The 14,423-nt window shown below is 49.3% G+C and overlaps 1 protein-coding gene across 1 annotated transcript in view; it reads right to left on the bottom strand.

Moving 5' to 3' along the window:
• Positions 1-315: 315 nt before the first annotated feature.
• The window catches only part of Tg (thyroglobulin), a 176,477-nt gene continuing 162,369 nt past the window's right edge, over positions 316-14,423 (bottom strand). Inside the window, exons 45-49 of the mRNA XM_087898830.1 lie at positions 14,084-14,265; positions 11,130-11,237; positions 3,811-3,945; positions 1,397-1,587; positions 316-536 (exon numbers count right to left, since the gene is read on the bottom strand). Coding sequence (XP_087754956.1) covers positions 430-536; positions 1,397-1,587; positions 3,811-3,945; positions 11,130-11,237; positions 14,084-14,265 — 723 coding nt within the window. The 3' untranslated portion in view covers positions 316-429. The remainder of the gene's footprint in view (positions 537-1,396; positions 1,588-3,810; positions 3,946-11,129; positions 11,238-14,083; positions 14,266-14,423) is intronic.

Raw genomic sequence — 14,423 nt, 5'->3', positions numbered from 1 at the left:
TTGCCTCTGGCTATACTGTTGCCCTAGGCCTAGTTCTCCTATTTGCATTCTGGACTTTCCTTCCCTTAGATGAGACTGTCTCTCTGGAGCCCCCGCCTTTGATGGAGCTCCATTTTCTGTGCTGCTGTCTTCTGTTGGTCAGACTTCCTCTCTCAGAAGGACAGGAACCTTTCTTTCCTACGGAAGCAGAGTAGATACTTTATAAATATTGCTGACAACCCAGTAACTTTGGAGCCAAATCTCAGCAAGATTTACATGAACACCTCTTGTAGTGTCACCAAGAACTGCTTTGAAATCACAACTCAGAATCACCAATGTTTTGCTGAGCGCAGACACTTTATTAAAAGCTGATGGTTGTATATAGCAAAACCACCATGTTGGGTAGTTTGAAATGAAACTGGCAGGGTGAATAGGTGGTCTCAGGGCTGGTCATTTGCTGTAACTCTTAGGGCCAGGCTCCAAGTCTTCTTCTAGCCCAGATCCCACTGCCAAGCCTTCCTCTTCACTCTTGGTTAACTGGTCATCTTTGGCTCCATCTGAAACAGAAAGGAAAGGTAGGTTGTACCAGAATGGATCCTTTGTTAAGAGACCCCAAGACCAGATTCATTCCTTATCAATTCCCTACTAATATTAGATTCATTTCTGGGATGCAGGGACATGCTATGGTCCTTTGGTATGTCATGGAACTCACTTAGGAAGATAAAGCAGAGTTGAGAGTCTAAAACACTTTAGACAAAGATCTCTTCCCTGATGTTCCACCTCTCCCTCCCTGTCAGCAGGACTTCCATTCTGGACCCTACCTCAAATTATCCCTCCTCTGTGACCCCTTCAGGCCCTTGGGTACAGGTACTCAAGTGAAAGGAAAGAAGAAGGATATTCACATCATCTCCTCACTCTCCTGGAAGTTTCTTAAGGATATCATATTGTTCCTACGGTCCTAATATCGTACCATGGTCCATTTGACCCCTTAAGCCCCAGTAGCAGGAAGTGGGAATACCATCTTGTGCCTTACCACTTCCCTTTCTCTAAAATTTTCTATGTATCCAGGCAAATAGCTACAAGAGGTTGAACATGTTTCTCTTTCTACATGGGCACTACTGGCTGGAACTGGCTGCTATTTATCACTCTACCTTCCTATTTCCTTCCTTCCCTCTGTCCAGTGCCCTCTCTTTGAGCCTCACCCTTACTTCTCCTCATCTTCCCAATCTGAACAGGAGGCTCTTAGCAGAGGAACAGTTTGGGACTGTGCTCACCTCATAAAAAGGGGCTATGCACCTAGTACCCAGTGACCTGGTGGCCTCCATGCATGCAATGGAAGCCAGCACACAGCTAATCAGTAGGCACTGAATCACTGAATCTAACACTACTCCTAAATTCGTAGCCCCCAGACCACTACTACCTGCATCCTTCAGAGCCTGGATGTACTTGAACCAGAAGGAGCAGTCAGCTCGTTTCAGGCCCTGGCGGTTGGGAAGCTGGGCGCTGAACTCCTTGTAGCTCTCTCCTCCAGCTCCAGGGACAAAGTCAGGCCAGGGTGCTGCAAACTCAGCTGCCTTCCTTGAGAACTCATGTGGGTAGTTGGGATTTCTAGGGAAACGAGAAGAAAGCAATGACTCTGGGGGAAATGCATCTTCCCTTTTTAACTCTTGATATCACATCTTACTTGCTCTGGCCTGCAAGGGCAAATCCTTCAACACTGAGTTCCAGATAGGAACTCAGTTGCTCCAGCTTCCAGCTGGGACCCTAGAATAGTGTTATTATAAAGCACTAGGCCACAAAAGTTCTCTGAAGTCATCTCTACCAGGCCATATGCAATTCATGACCCAGTGGTACCACTCAGGACCTAGTGTGACCCCATCTTTCTGAATGCTCTGGAGACTCAGGTACCCCTTCTACTTTGGTGTCCTTTGATCTGGATGCCACACCCAGTTTCTGAAGGCCCTTGCTTATCTAAGCATGCATAAGAAGGTGGGGTCAGAGGTCACCTTACAACCCATAGACTAAGGTCCCATGAAAGAGATATTGCCTCCAGAGGTAACAGGACGGTGGATTTATCTCCAGGCTATGACGGTTCATTTTCTCAACAAAGTCATTTGGCCTCGGAACCTCAGAGCAGAGATGAGAATCTAAAGCATGTTAAGATCTAGCCATCATCATCCACTCTTCACTTTTCATGGGACAAAACCTGCCATTTAGACTCTTCTACCAAAGCATCCCTCCCCTGGAGGCTCTGAACTTGGGTGCAGATAGCAGCCCTGACCCCAAGAAAGATGAACACTCATTATGTCAGCTTTTAGCTCACCCTTCTGCAAGCGTCTTAAGAACATCTTGCTATCTCCATATTCCAGATGTCATCATTAGGACTCATTTTACTCTCTGGATCTGATCCCCCATCCTACCAGTTCCATCTTCATAGCTGGAGTGCTCCCTCAGCATCTGCCTTGGCTCAGGTTGCCCCATCCCCAGAGAAGCTTCTCTTAGCTCATCTGAAAGGCTTGAAAGTCCTGTGTGGTTACTGCTTACTCAGGAGAACCTTTTCTAAATCTCTAACAAGAAATGCCCCTTTCCTTCGGCTTCCATGGCAAACTTCACAAAGCTTTACTTGCTCTGCTTTGCCTGTTTGAGGTTGTTAATAGCTTGTGGCTGCGCCAGGCACCTCTCTCCTCCCTCAGGGAACTTTGAGATAAAGGAAGTAGAAAAACTACCAGGAGTGGGGAGGAAGAGTGCATCTGGGAAGCGGTGTACCCCAGGACTGGACCGGAGGCTGCTGGGGAGGAGGGGGGAGCACCGGAATGCCAGGATGACACACCACAGCTGACATTCTTAGGTGGTAGTGCACCCATGGGGCACAGAAAGGCTCTCCTCCCATTGTTCTGTCCCCAAGGGACATGAGGCAATGCCTATGGATTTTTTTTAATATTTATTTTTTTGAGACAGGGTCTTTCTGCACAGATGAGGGTGGCCTGGAAATCCCAATCCTCCTGCCTCAGCCTGTGGGCTGGGGTGACAGGTGATACTGTCATACCTGACTGCCAGAGACATTTTTGATTCTCATAAGTAGAACAGGATTGAGTGCTGTGTTGTGAATGTAAAATGTTTCCTGCAAGTTCACATGCTGAATGCCTGATTCCTGGCTTGTGAGGCTCTCGTGAGATGTCTGGATCTCTTGGAGGTAAAGCCTCCCTGGAGGAACTGGGTCAGTGGAGAACAGAATCAGGGAATATAATGCGCCTTGTTCCTCCTGACCTCCCTTCTCTCTCTCTTTTGTGTCTTCCACAAGGTAAGAAGGTCTCTTTACACACCTCTGCTGCTGTGATGTGCTACTGTCCATTAGGGAAAACCACCAAGGACAAACCTTGGGGAACTGGGACTTCAAATAAACCTTTCCTTTCATGGACTGTTTGTCAGGTATTTTGCCACAACTATGCAAATAGCACAATGTATACTGTTGGCATCTAGTGGACAGAGACTAGAGAGATACTGTCAATTGTCTTACAGAGACCACACACACACACACACACACACACACACACACACACAAGTTAGCCAGTCCCAAGTGTCCACAGTACAGAGGCTAAAGAAACCCCGACTTATTGCATCAATGGTCTGAGCAAAAAAGGACTCAGCTGGAAGATTTCTTCACGACTTATCTATAACGATTGTCTGATTAGAAACAGGGAAGCCAAGACGGGGATACGGTAAGAGAGAACCGCAGTTTTGAGTCAACTGATAAAACATGCGGCCTTTGCATCCAGCTGCAGGGCTGGGAGGGAGCACGTGATGGGATTCAGAGAACAGTGGACCACATACCCCGATCTGATGAAGTTGGCGAAGTACTGCATGACGTTCAGGGCCAGGCTCTGCTCCTCCGTCGAGAACTGGCCCTGGTAGGCAGGATAGAAGGGCAGTCCAAAAGCATACTGCACGTCTGCCAGCAATTCTAGGCTGAGGAAACAGGGAAAGAGAGGCAAGAAGCGTGAGGTGGTAAATATGAACCCAAACCTCGCAGGCCTCCATTTAAAACAAAGCCGCCTCACACCTCCGACCATGTGTAGGATGCCTGTTTAGTGTGACATCCTACTGGGCCTGTATCCAGGGGCTAACCTGGTCTGGGGTAGACCCATGGCAAATGTGGTGGCTGAGGCTCACTGGCTGCTGAGAAAGGATGACCAGGTAATGTTCCAGGATGACCCTTTGACTCTATTTTAGCTGCAATACCTATATCATCTTTGGATGCTTGTTCCTCAATGAGCAAAATCATAAAACATGGCCAGTTTCAAGTCCCTCTTCTGCACTGGCGCTTTATCTATAATCTGTCAGCTCCTCAAGGGTGACTTCTGCTCATGTAGCGTCCTAGCACCGGACACTGGTAGGGGTTCAGTACATATGTGTCGTGACTGAAGTGAGCCTCTAGTAGGCAATAGGCCTCTAGGCCTCACACCCTTACTGACAACTGCTCCATGTTGAGACTCAAAAGGGATCATTTTCCTATTCTAGAAAAAGCCAAGGAGTGACAGATGGTATGCTTCCTTGTGTTCATCAGGTTCCATTTGAGAGTGAGGTAAGAGCCGAGTCCCGAAGATTGCAAATCAGGCCGGAAAAGGTGGGGAATTTGGGTAGTGTCTGAGGCAGAGAGCCTTTGACCATGGACTTGAGCCTCCTGGAAAGAAGCCTGAGCTGAGGCAGGGCCACCACTGCTACAGAATCCATGTGAGATCTCTGACTTTACCTCAGCCCCGCTCAACTTAAATCCTTGCCAGGGAGCCAGAGTGTGGTCAGACTGAAAGAAGTGCTCGCTGCTGACTTCCAACACGAGTTCCATGGCCAGGAGCCACAATCCATGAAGCGCGGCAGAAAACAGTAACAGGCGCTGTCCCCACAGAACTCTAAATAATAGCCTGAGCCGGAAGGTGGCTGAGCTGGGCTCTCCTCCAGCCAAGAAGAGAGTGCGGTGCTGGGGTAGAGATAGTGACGACATTTCTTACAGTTTGTGTGCTGGAAGTCATCACCCTCCTGATGACAGGGTGAGAGGCAATACTGGAAGAGACCCACTGGCCCCTAACCATGTGACAGGTTTGGGGATGAGTCTGTAACCACAGGGATCCTGAAGTTCTCAGCGTAAGAGGAAGCACGTTGACCTTGTACCCACAAAGCATACCCCAGCCCTACAGCCCTTCCTCTGAAGGAAGTCTGGGAAAGGGAGGAGGGGAAGTCTTGGTTCCACGGCCTCTGGCCTCTTTGCTTGTTGTAGAGACACCACGGACTTGTTAAGTACCTGGCTCATGTCTCTTTTTGGGTAAATCTGAGAAACTGAGATCCTGCTCCTGAATGCATCAGGAGGTCATCGTGGGCCTCAGAGACCATGTGCGTTCCTGTGCAACCTTTTAAAGGTGAGCTTCCAATTTACTTCACACATTCTGGTCCCACCTGTGCCCCCAGAGGAAGTTCTTACGAACACGGTGCCCTGGAGGTATCCAACTCCATCTCAGAAATTACCCAGAGTGCAGCAGTGTTTCTGGCCTCCTCAGCGCCTAGCAGAGCTGATGGTATACTATTTTGTGGGACAGTCGTGGCTTCTAGTTGACTGGTTGGACTAAACTGAACTAAAACTGACTCTTTCCATAAATTGCTACGAACACAAATCAGCACTTTTCAGACCCCACATTCCCCGGGCACTCAGGCTCAGCGTCTTCCGAGAGCTACCGTCGGGCTCATTAAATGCTTTGTCTACCACGCAGCTACTCCATTTACAAGAGGCCCAGCCTAGAAATCAAATTGAGGAACACACACTGTTTATGGTCTTTGCAGGAAATTCAGAAGGGGATCCGAAACAGCAACTTAGGCCTCACACTTGGAGATGGAAGAGGAAGGGAAGGAACACAGGTACAGGTTCCACGTAAAAACCCACCCCTCGCATCTGAGTCACACTGGTCTCTTCTCACCTAGCATGGCCGTTTCTGAGTGACTGACCACCATATTGGACGTTGGGATTCTTGTTTTATATCTCATGAACCATTATCAAGTTACAGTGTTTCTCTGAGTCACGTTTTCGGGTGTAAGGGACAAGATCCTTGTACACTGCGCATGACATGTCTTTGAAGATAAAAAACACTGAGTGCAATGATATTCTTCTCACACTTAGATAAATACCTATAAAAGTGATGAGACCCGCCAATTTTCCTCACAGCTGCAGCCATTTCCCTCATCTTCAACAGACCCCAGTTGCCCGGCCTTCTTTACCTAAAGACATGTAGGCCTTTGCCACCTCAGGGCCCTGGCACCTGACCGCCATTTTTGGGGTTCACTTTTGCACTAGTGCCATTCCACCCTTCAGGTTGGAAGCTCAAATTCTGCAGTTTTACTTGGTCCTTCCCTCAGCACTGAACCCAGCACCTTAGGGTTCCTCCCTCCTGGCACTGCCAAGTTACCCGCATGTGTGTAGACGGACGGGTAAGCTCTCTGCTGTCTGCTCCATAGCAGGCAGGCCTCTGTCATGTCAGAGTGGAAGAGGACTGGAGAGTGGATGGACCACTGCAGCGTGTGGTGGGCAGTGTTAGCAGAGCCTGGCTTTTATCCACCCTGGGAGAGAATCTTAAGGATCACATGGGATGTGTGGCCCATGGACCCAGTTCAAGAATCCAGCTCAATGATGTTTTCTTTGGCTTGCCAGTTTCTGCAAAGTCACCAAGATAACGGGCTAAAGAGATGGTATTTTGGATCTGGAATAAGCAGGCCCCGGGAATGCACAAAAGTATCTAGAATGTAGACCAGTGGTGTTTGAAACATCTCAAGGCTAAAATTCACAGTTCTGTTTCCCACAACCGGGGAGCATTTAAAGGAGGAACATGACTGCCTTCATAGTCATCTTTACTTCCTTTCTTTCCTAGGAGAGTTTTATTAATTCCTTAAAATAACCAAATTCTGATTATAAACACTGAAAGGTCTGCAGAGTGTTGGATATTGAACATATATTGTCTTTAATTCTCGTACTCCAAAGATGAAGTGGAAGACACAACACCCATTTCACAGGCAAGAACACTGCGGCAAGGGAACGTGCTTAGATGAAACAGTCAATAAAGCAGGGGAAAGAGTGAGAGCCATGGAGAGTTTCCTCCCATCTACAGTCTTGGCATTCGAAGTCTACAAGGACAGGGATTCTCTGGCCTTGCCCCGGCATCATTGGTCTCCTGCTCTCAGCAGAAAGGACAGCTTATCCGTGGTGTGGTGGGCACAAGAGTGCCACACTGCCGTTTTGCGACATCTGAGCAGTGCTCTATATGGAAGGGGGTGGTATAGCGTCTGCTTGCTGGCCCTTGCCAGGAAGTTGCTGCATGCCAACAGAACAGAGGCAGGAGACAGACGGGGGGAATGTAACACACCACACACACACACACACACACACACACACACACACACACACACGAACCAGAAATAAAACGAGAGAAGAGATGCTTGGGGGAAGAGAGAGAAAGCTGAGGGAAGGAAAGGGGGAGGGAGGGGGAGAAGCTAGAGGGAGAGGGTAGAAAAAGGAAGCTGTGGGGAAGGGTGAGTTTGGAGCAGTAAAAAGAGGACTTGCCAAAAGTCTCAAGTTCTTTCATTGATCTGCTCAGTAACTGCCAAGTCTACTACATCGATGGCTCCTCACTGTGACCGCCGTGACAGGGGAGATTGTTGAGAACAGTGGGAATTCTGTCACCTAGGCCCCGGTCTACACACAAATCCATTACTGAGTAGCCCTGAGAGAGAGGTCCTACTCCTGTGTTGCTGGTTCAGATGAAGAAACCAAGTCACCAAGAAGACTACATGACCTGCCTCAGGTCAGTAGCTGGTGAGAGTCAAGGGCATGTTGCTAGCTGGAAGGAGAGGACGATGGAGTCCCTGCCTGTCATCAGAGCACATAGCCATGCTTCAGATGTCTCCGTGTCTTTCCTCTGGAAATGATGGGACAGCCTTGGGCATTACACAGCTCAGGCTAGGATAGACAGTTAGAGCTGATTTCAGAGAGCCTGCCTCCTCCTTGATGCATTGGTGTCTGGGGCCCAAGTTCCATGGATTCCAGGGTAGTTGGTCCTCCAGACTCACTACCTGCTTGCTCCAAGCCATAGCACTAGCCCCAGGGAGCCTACAAACCAGAAATGCAGGCTTGTCTCCCACCTGTCACGAGAGATGGTTTGGTTTCTAGCTTCAGTCTTTAGTCCCCGTTTTGTGAGCCCCTATCCAGTCCTTTTTTGAACACAGAGCCTCAGACTGAGGGGTCGAGAGTCATGAGGATCCTTCATAATCGGACACAGCGTGTGGCTGTCCCATGAAGGTCCCCAGGATCATGATAAGAGCCCAGTCTGCAAGCGCTCAGAAGCACAAGCAGAGGTTACCCAGCAGAGAGAAACCCTGCCTAGCCTAGCACACGGAGGGTGCTGTCGGCCTCAGTTCAGTCCTTCCCTGAAAGACTATCCACTTCAGGTCCTTGACCCCAGAAGCCTCCAGCACAGGACTCTGTGATCTGCAGGAGGCTAAGGGCTCTTGAGAGTACATCTGTGTCCTCTCCAAAAGAGACGCCAGAACCCTCACTCCAGTACCTTAGAACGGGATCACATGACTGAGTTCAACTGAGGACTGATGTCCCTGCAAGAAGTGGGAATTTGGACACAGGGATACACACAAGGTATGAAAGGAATTGGGGAGCAGAAAGACTGGCTCTTTTTGGTAAGCAACACCTGAAGCAACCAGAGGCCAGAGGTCCCTGGCACACCCTTTCCACAACCTGTGGAGGACCCCAGCCCTATGACATCGGCGCTCCGGCCCACAGCCCTTCCAAACATGGGACAACACATTTCTGCTGTTTGAAGGCCACAAAGTCTGTGGGCCCTCCCCAAGGGAGACTCTGAAACCAAGCCAGGGTTCATGCCCTCTTGACTCTGCCGGAACTGTGTGCACGCTGGTGCTTTCCTTTCCCTTTGCTGACGCGTGTGGATCTCTCTCTCTCTCTCTCTCTCTCTCTCTCTCTCTCTCTCTCTCTCTCTGCTACTGTAAATATTCAGGACAAAAAGATACAAACTTCTTAAGGCTACTGAAGATCTGGCTTTGCTGTGGAGGGCCTATACCTTTCTGTGGCTTCTCCGCCTCACTAGAGGAAGGCAAATACTGGTCAGAGAGCCATGAATTCAGGCATGGCGAGGATGACTCTAGGAACTTGTTCTGTGGTAGGCTTCCAGGTCACAGTGGCTCCATCTACTGTGCCTAAACTCCTGAGCTCCTTCAACATTCCTTCATCCATTCGTTCCTCCCTCCCTTCCTCCTACCCTCCCTCCTTCCCTCCCTTCCTTCCACATGCTCCAATGAGAGCTACAGCAGGCTATTTAGCCTCCCACCCTCAACCCCAGGACACGGTTTGACTCTAGAAGTTGGTGTGGCAGAAACTATAAACAGCTGGAAGCAGACAGACCACGTACAGGGAGGTACAGAGACAGCCATTGCCCTGCACTGAGCCAGATGCTCATCTTGGGAAACAGGGGAGAGCACGCTGAACTTTCTCGAACCTCAGACAGAGTAAGTGTCTGCGATCCTCCAAGACTCCTAAGTTTAAGGCTGATCCTCTGTCTATTAGTCTTAAGAGCTGAGCCTTTGGGGGACTAACTCACAAGGTTGATGTAAATAGAATCAACAAGGCCCCAAGGAACTCATTCACCTTCCTGCACAGAGGTGCCTCTTGGTGAGGGTCAGCCCTCAATAGACGCCCCAAAGTGCTGGTACCTTGAAACTGGACTTCAGCCTCCACAACTGTAAGTGACAAGCCTGGGCTGTTTGTAAGGTGCTCTATTAGAGTGGCCTGATTGTCTCAAGATGCCTCTGTCTACGAAGCAGGGACAACCGTCTCAATCTGCCACCCTCACAAACACTCCTTGTGTTTCCATTGGGTGCTACGAAAACCAAGTCGCCCGTTCGGACACACTCCAGCTCTGGTTTCACTGAGTGGAAGAGACCACAGTCTTATGGGACCACATCCTCCAAGACTCTAAGGCTGAGACCAGGATGCCACTCCTGTCAAGGCCTTACCCAAGGCTGCCCTGTGAAGTTGCCACTGAGATGTCCCTTAATGTAGGCATCTCCGTTGCTGCTAGAATGGGCTTTCCACATGCAGTGAGGGCAGAAGTAGAACCTGGGGTACACAGCCCTAACCCTACAAACACTGTCATCCATGTCCCCAGTCTGCCTCCTTGCATCCTTCCTGTAGCTCCTTGCTTCCCGTCCTATTATTTTTTCTTTCCTACTTGTGCCTCTAATGTCTCTCTCCCGTTCTGGTGCTTTTGTCTCACCCCAGGATTTTATTACCAGGCCCTTGAACCTCTTCGGAACGATGGAGAAATTGAAGTAAACAGAAACCTCTCAGCTGGACTTGGCAGCTCATGTCTCCTATCCCAAAGCTTGAGAGGCTGAAATAGGAGTACTGACGAGAGTCCATGGCCAACCTGGACTACATACGGAGTGCTAGCCCAGCCTGAGCTACAGAATAAAAGAAATATGAAACCAAATAAACAGAAAAACAAACAAATAAAAAAATATGCTTGCTTTTATGGAAAGTCAGTTTTTTTTTTTTTAATTTGGTTTTTTTTGAGACAGAGTTTTTCTGTAGCTTTGGAGCCTGTCCTGGAACTAGCTCTTGTAGACCAGGTTGGCCTCGATCTCACAGAGATCCACCTGCACCTGCCTCCCAAGTGCTGGGATTAAAGGTGTGTGCCACCACCGCCCAGCAGAAAGTCAGTTCTTAAGCACTCAGTTCTCAAAGGTGTAAACTCGCAGGATCCTAGGAAAGAAAAGTCTCTCTTCTTGCCCAGGAGAGAGAGAGTAACTTAAGTCAGAGCTCCAAGTCCTCCATGGTGTATAAGTCCTCATAAGTTTGTACTTCATTTTCCCAGGCAGAAACACCATGGAAAAAAGTACCCTTGACCACTGCCTCATTTGCAGCTGATGTTGGCAAGGCACACATGGTTAAGCCCTGTCCCACATCACAGAGGAATGGCCCATGCCACATCTTGCCTTCTTTCTCTTCTTTGTGGATCATAGTGGCGACAGGGACCCTTGCCAGGCGACCTTCTCTGTCTACATTTGCTACAGCCGCATGAGTACCTTACCTGCTGTGGCCATAGCTTTGGGGCATATGGTACATAAAGACGTTTCCACGGGTTCTCTTTGCCCAGAGGCTGGCCATGTTGACCATGGGACAGATGATAAAGTAGTCCCTGAGGAAAGGACAGAGGAGAAAATTCAGTTACATGGCTGTGGGGGGAGGGCTGCACCAGGCAAATGCATCCTATAGGCAGGCCCCGACCACCAGGCCCATCTCCACAAAGATTCCCTGCCCAGCCCTGCTGAGGTGCCTTCCAGTTCCCCGGTGGCCACACTGGTAGATGTACAACTCTGGTTTATGGGACTGCAGTTTGAAATGTGTCCATGGTGATGGGTTTCCCAGGTCAAGAGGCCTCTGGTAGGTATAAACCTCTTTTTTGAACATTAACAGGGCTTAAAGAGTTGCCAGCAAAACATGCTAGGAAGCCAAATGGATGAGCACAACATAAATAGGTGTACCTCTGAACGGAAGGCAGAGTTCTCAAACATACTTCATGAATAAAATACCCTTAGTCCTAGGGCTTTTAGCTAGGATGGAATTTGCCAAACCTCAAACCCTAGGCAACTTTCAGCAATGCTTTGAGACGGTTTTGGTTGTTTTTGCAGGGATTAGAAAGCTTCTCCAGGCTTCTGCTCACAAAAGGGCCACACAAAGCCCCATTCAGCCCAAATGGTAAGAGGCAGGCGAAAAAAAGCCTGGTGAGGCAATGGGTATTCATGTGGCTTCCTCAGTCAAGTGATGGGAACCAACTTAAGAAGCCCTGCTTGTAGCGGTGGACTCCATTATGTATGGCCAAGCAGGCCCCGTGCCTCAAGAACTGGTCAAATGCAGGAATCAGACAGATTGTGTTGGCCTTAGCTCCAGGGTTTTTCATCCTTACTGCTCGGTTGGTAAGGTGAGGCCCAAGAGTTCTTGGTCCTCTTTGGTCTCCCAGCTGAGAAGTTTGGCCTGGGACCCTGTCTTGCAGAAACTTTGCAATGCTGGAGGCTGAGGACACCCTGAAATTCTGTCTAACCAGTGGGCTGTCACCCTCTTCCTGGTCATGGAGTTGGTAATGTTTGGTGATCCGTGGTAAAGCTGAAATATCACAGAGGGAGCTCCAAGGTAGGACCAGTGAAAAGGGTCTCTCACAGAGGGTAGATATGGGCAGCTGGGTGTCACCTGTGAACAACACAGGATGGGTCTAAAACATCAAGAAAAAGACTCATGCTTGCCACCCCAGGGAGGGACACTTCCGGGAGACTGGAGACAGACAGGCTGAGGGGGTTTGTAGCCTGAGTTGTCCAGGAGGAAATGAGGCCTGAGCTGTGAGGGCTGTAGTTCCCCAGTTGAGTATTACTAGATCTCAGCCCTTATCCTGGAAATAAGTTGCCTTTAAGGCCAGATAACAAGTTTGAAGTAAGACCCTGAGTTTGCCTAAGCTCATCCGTTAGTGAAACCCGGGGTAGCCCCAAGTCCATTTTGAAGTCACTCCGAGTGAGGAACTGTGTTCTGTGGGCTCTTATGGTCTGTCTAGGTCCAGCTTCAAAGTCAGCCATAGGTTTCTTGGTTTAGAGTGGAGCTCTTCACCAAGAGGCATAGAAAGGCTTTATAGGCTCCAAGTAGATGTCCCACAGTTCTACTGCTGCAGACTGTCCAAGTGGAGTGATGTTCTCCCGGATGGAGAGGCCATGTAGGGCCTCCAGCCCATTCTTCCTGACAGCCACGGTCAATGAGAGCATTAAGATGGAGCTTTGACTCTGGCCCTGTACTCATACCATAGAGCAAGGTAAGTGTGCTCCTTCTGGAGGGAGAGGAACAGGTGTGGGTCCAGCTTTCCCCTGTGGGGGAACCAGAATACAAACCACCATGCCTTCCACACAACCAGCAAGGTCTTTTGCGTGCTGGGAGTCACATGCCCAGGGCCTCTGAAGGAAGAGGGCTGCGGTCTGTTTGCCCCTTGATCCTTACTCTAAATGTAGTCCTACTTTACCTACTTGCTCATAAACTAAAGTTTGGTGATTAGAGAGTTGGCTCAGCGAAAACTGTGTTTCTCTCACAGGCATGAGTACTCGAGTTTGATCCCCAGATCTGTGTAAAAATGCCAGGGATGGTGGTCTGTTACTGTAATTGCAGCTCTGGGGAGGTGGAGGCAGTAGGATCGCTAGGGCTCACTAGCCAGTTTGTCTGGCCTAAGTGGGAAGCTTTAGATCAGGAAGAGACTATCTCAAAGGAGGTGGGTGGCATTCTTGAGGATGACACCCAGTGTTGTCCACTGGCCTTCCACATGCTGCATACATGCATGCATGCATACATACATACATAAAGACATAAAAACATACATAACACACATATGCATATGTAGGCCTTTACTCACACATGTACCTGCAAATACACATGAACATGAATTAAAAAAGAACGTTGCGCATGACTTCAGTGAATTAATGGTGCAGTCCTTCCTATACAGTGCTGTGACAGAGGGACACTAGGGACAGCAGAGACTGGGAGCAGTCTTCAGTTTCCTTGGGGTTGGGACAAGACATGCTTCTCAGGAAAGGAGCCTGAATAATGAGTGGGGATGAGGGGACTGTATCAACAGGGGACAACAGCATCTCAAGGAAAGGATTCACGTAGGCTTGACAACCCTGGGCTCATCCTGCTTGGATAAGAGATGGAAACTTTCTAGTAGGTCTCCAGTCCCACGTGCTGAGTAGGCTCTGATCACACGTGGAGTTGAGTATAGAGCTAAGCACATATCTGCACCCTTGGGCCTTATCATGTCTCCTTCCCAAGTGGTCTGAAGGCCCATCAGCGAGAGCTACTTCAAGGTACTGAGGATACCCTGAGCTTCAATGATGACCCAGGCCTCTGTCGAGATTGGAAAAGCCTCTGAACCCTCATCCACAGTAGGCAGAGGAATTACACCCTGCACGAACTGGCATATTGAGTGCCCCGTCTTGCTTGGTGGGCCTGGCTTACCGGGTAGCATTCTCCAGTGCCCGCGAGAAGGAGGCGTAGTCGTCTGTGGAGTGCTCCAGGGAGTAATACCATACGGCGGCTGCGAGGATGCGGGCATCCGAGTCCTCCCCCCCTAGCGAGTTCTGCAGTGCCTGGTAAAAGGCTGTTTTGCTGTTGGTTCGGCCTTGTCTCTCTTCAAATTGCTTTGAAAAATGGGATGGAGAGGAAGGAAAGAGAAAGATGTGGATTTTCCCAATCATATCCCGAAAGGTACACAGTGTGTCCTTCAAGCATTATTCTAGAATTTTCTCCCAGAGAAGCACAGCATTAAGCTCTTGCACTTGTTCCAGCTCCACCTGCT

The sequence above is a fragment of the Myodes glareolus genome, chromosome 19 (genome assembly GCF_982192425.1).
Source record: "Myodes glareolus chromosome 19, mMyoGla1.1, whole genome shotgun sequence".
In the NCBI taxonomy this organism is placed as follows: Eukaryota; Metazoa; Chordata; class Mammalia; order Rodentia; family Cricetidae; genus Myodes; species Myodes glareolus.
This window is presented reverse-complemented; position numbering and strand designations above follow the sequence as displayed.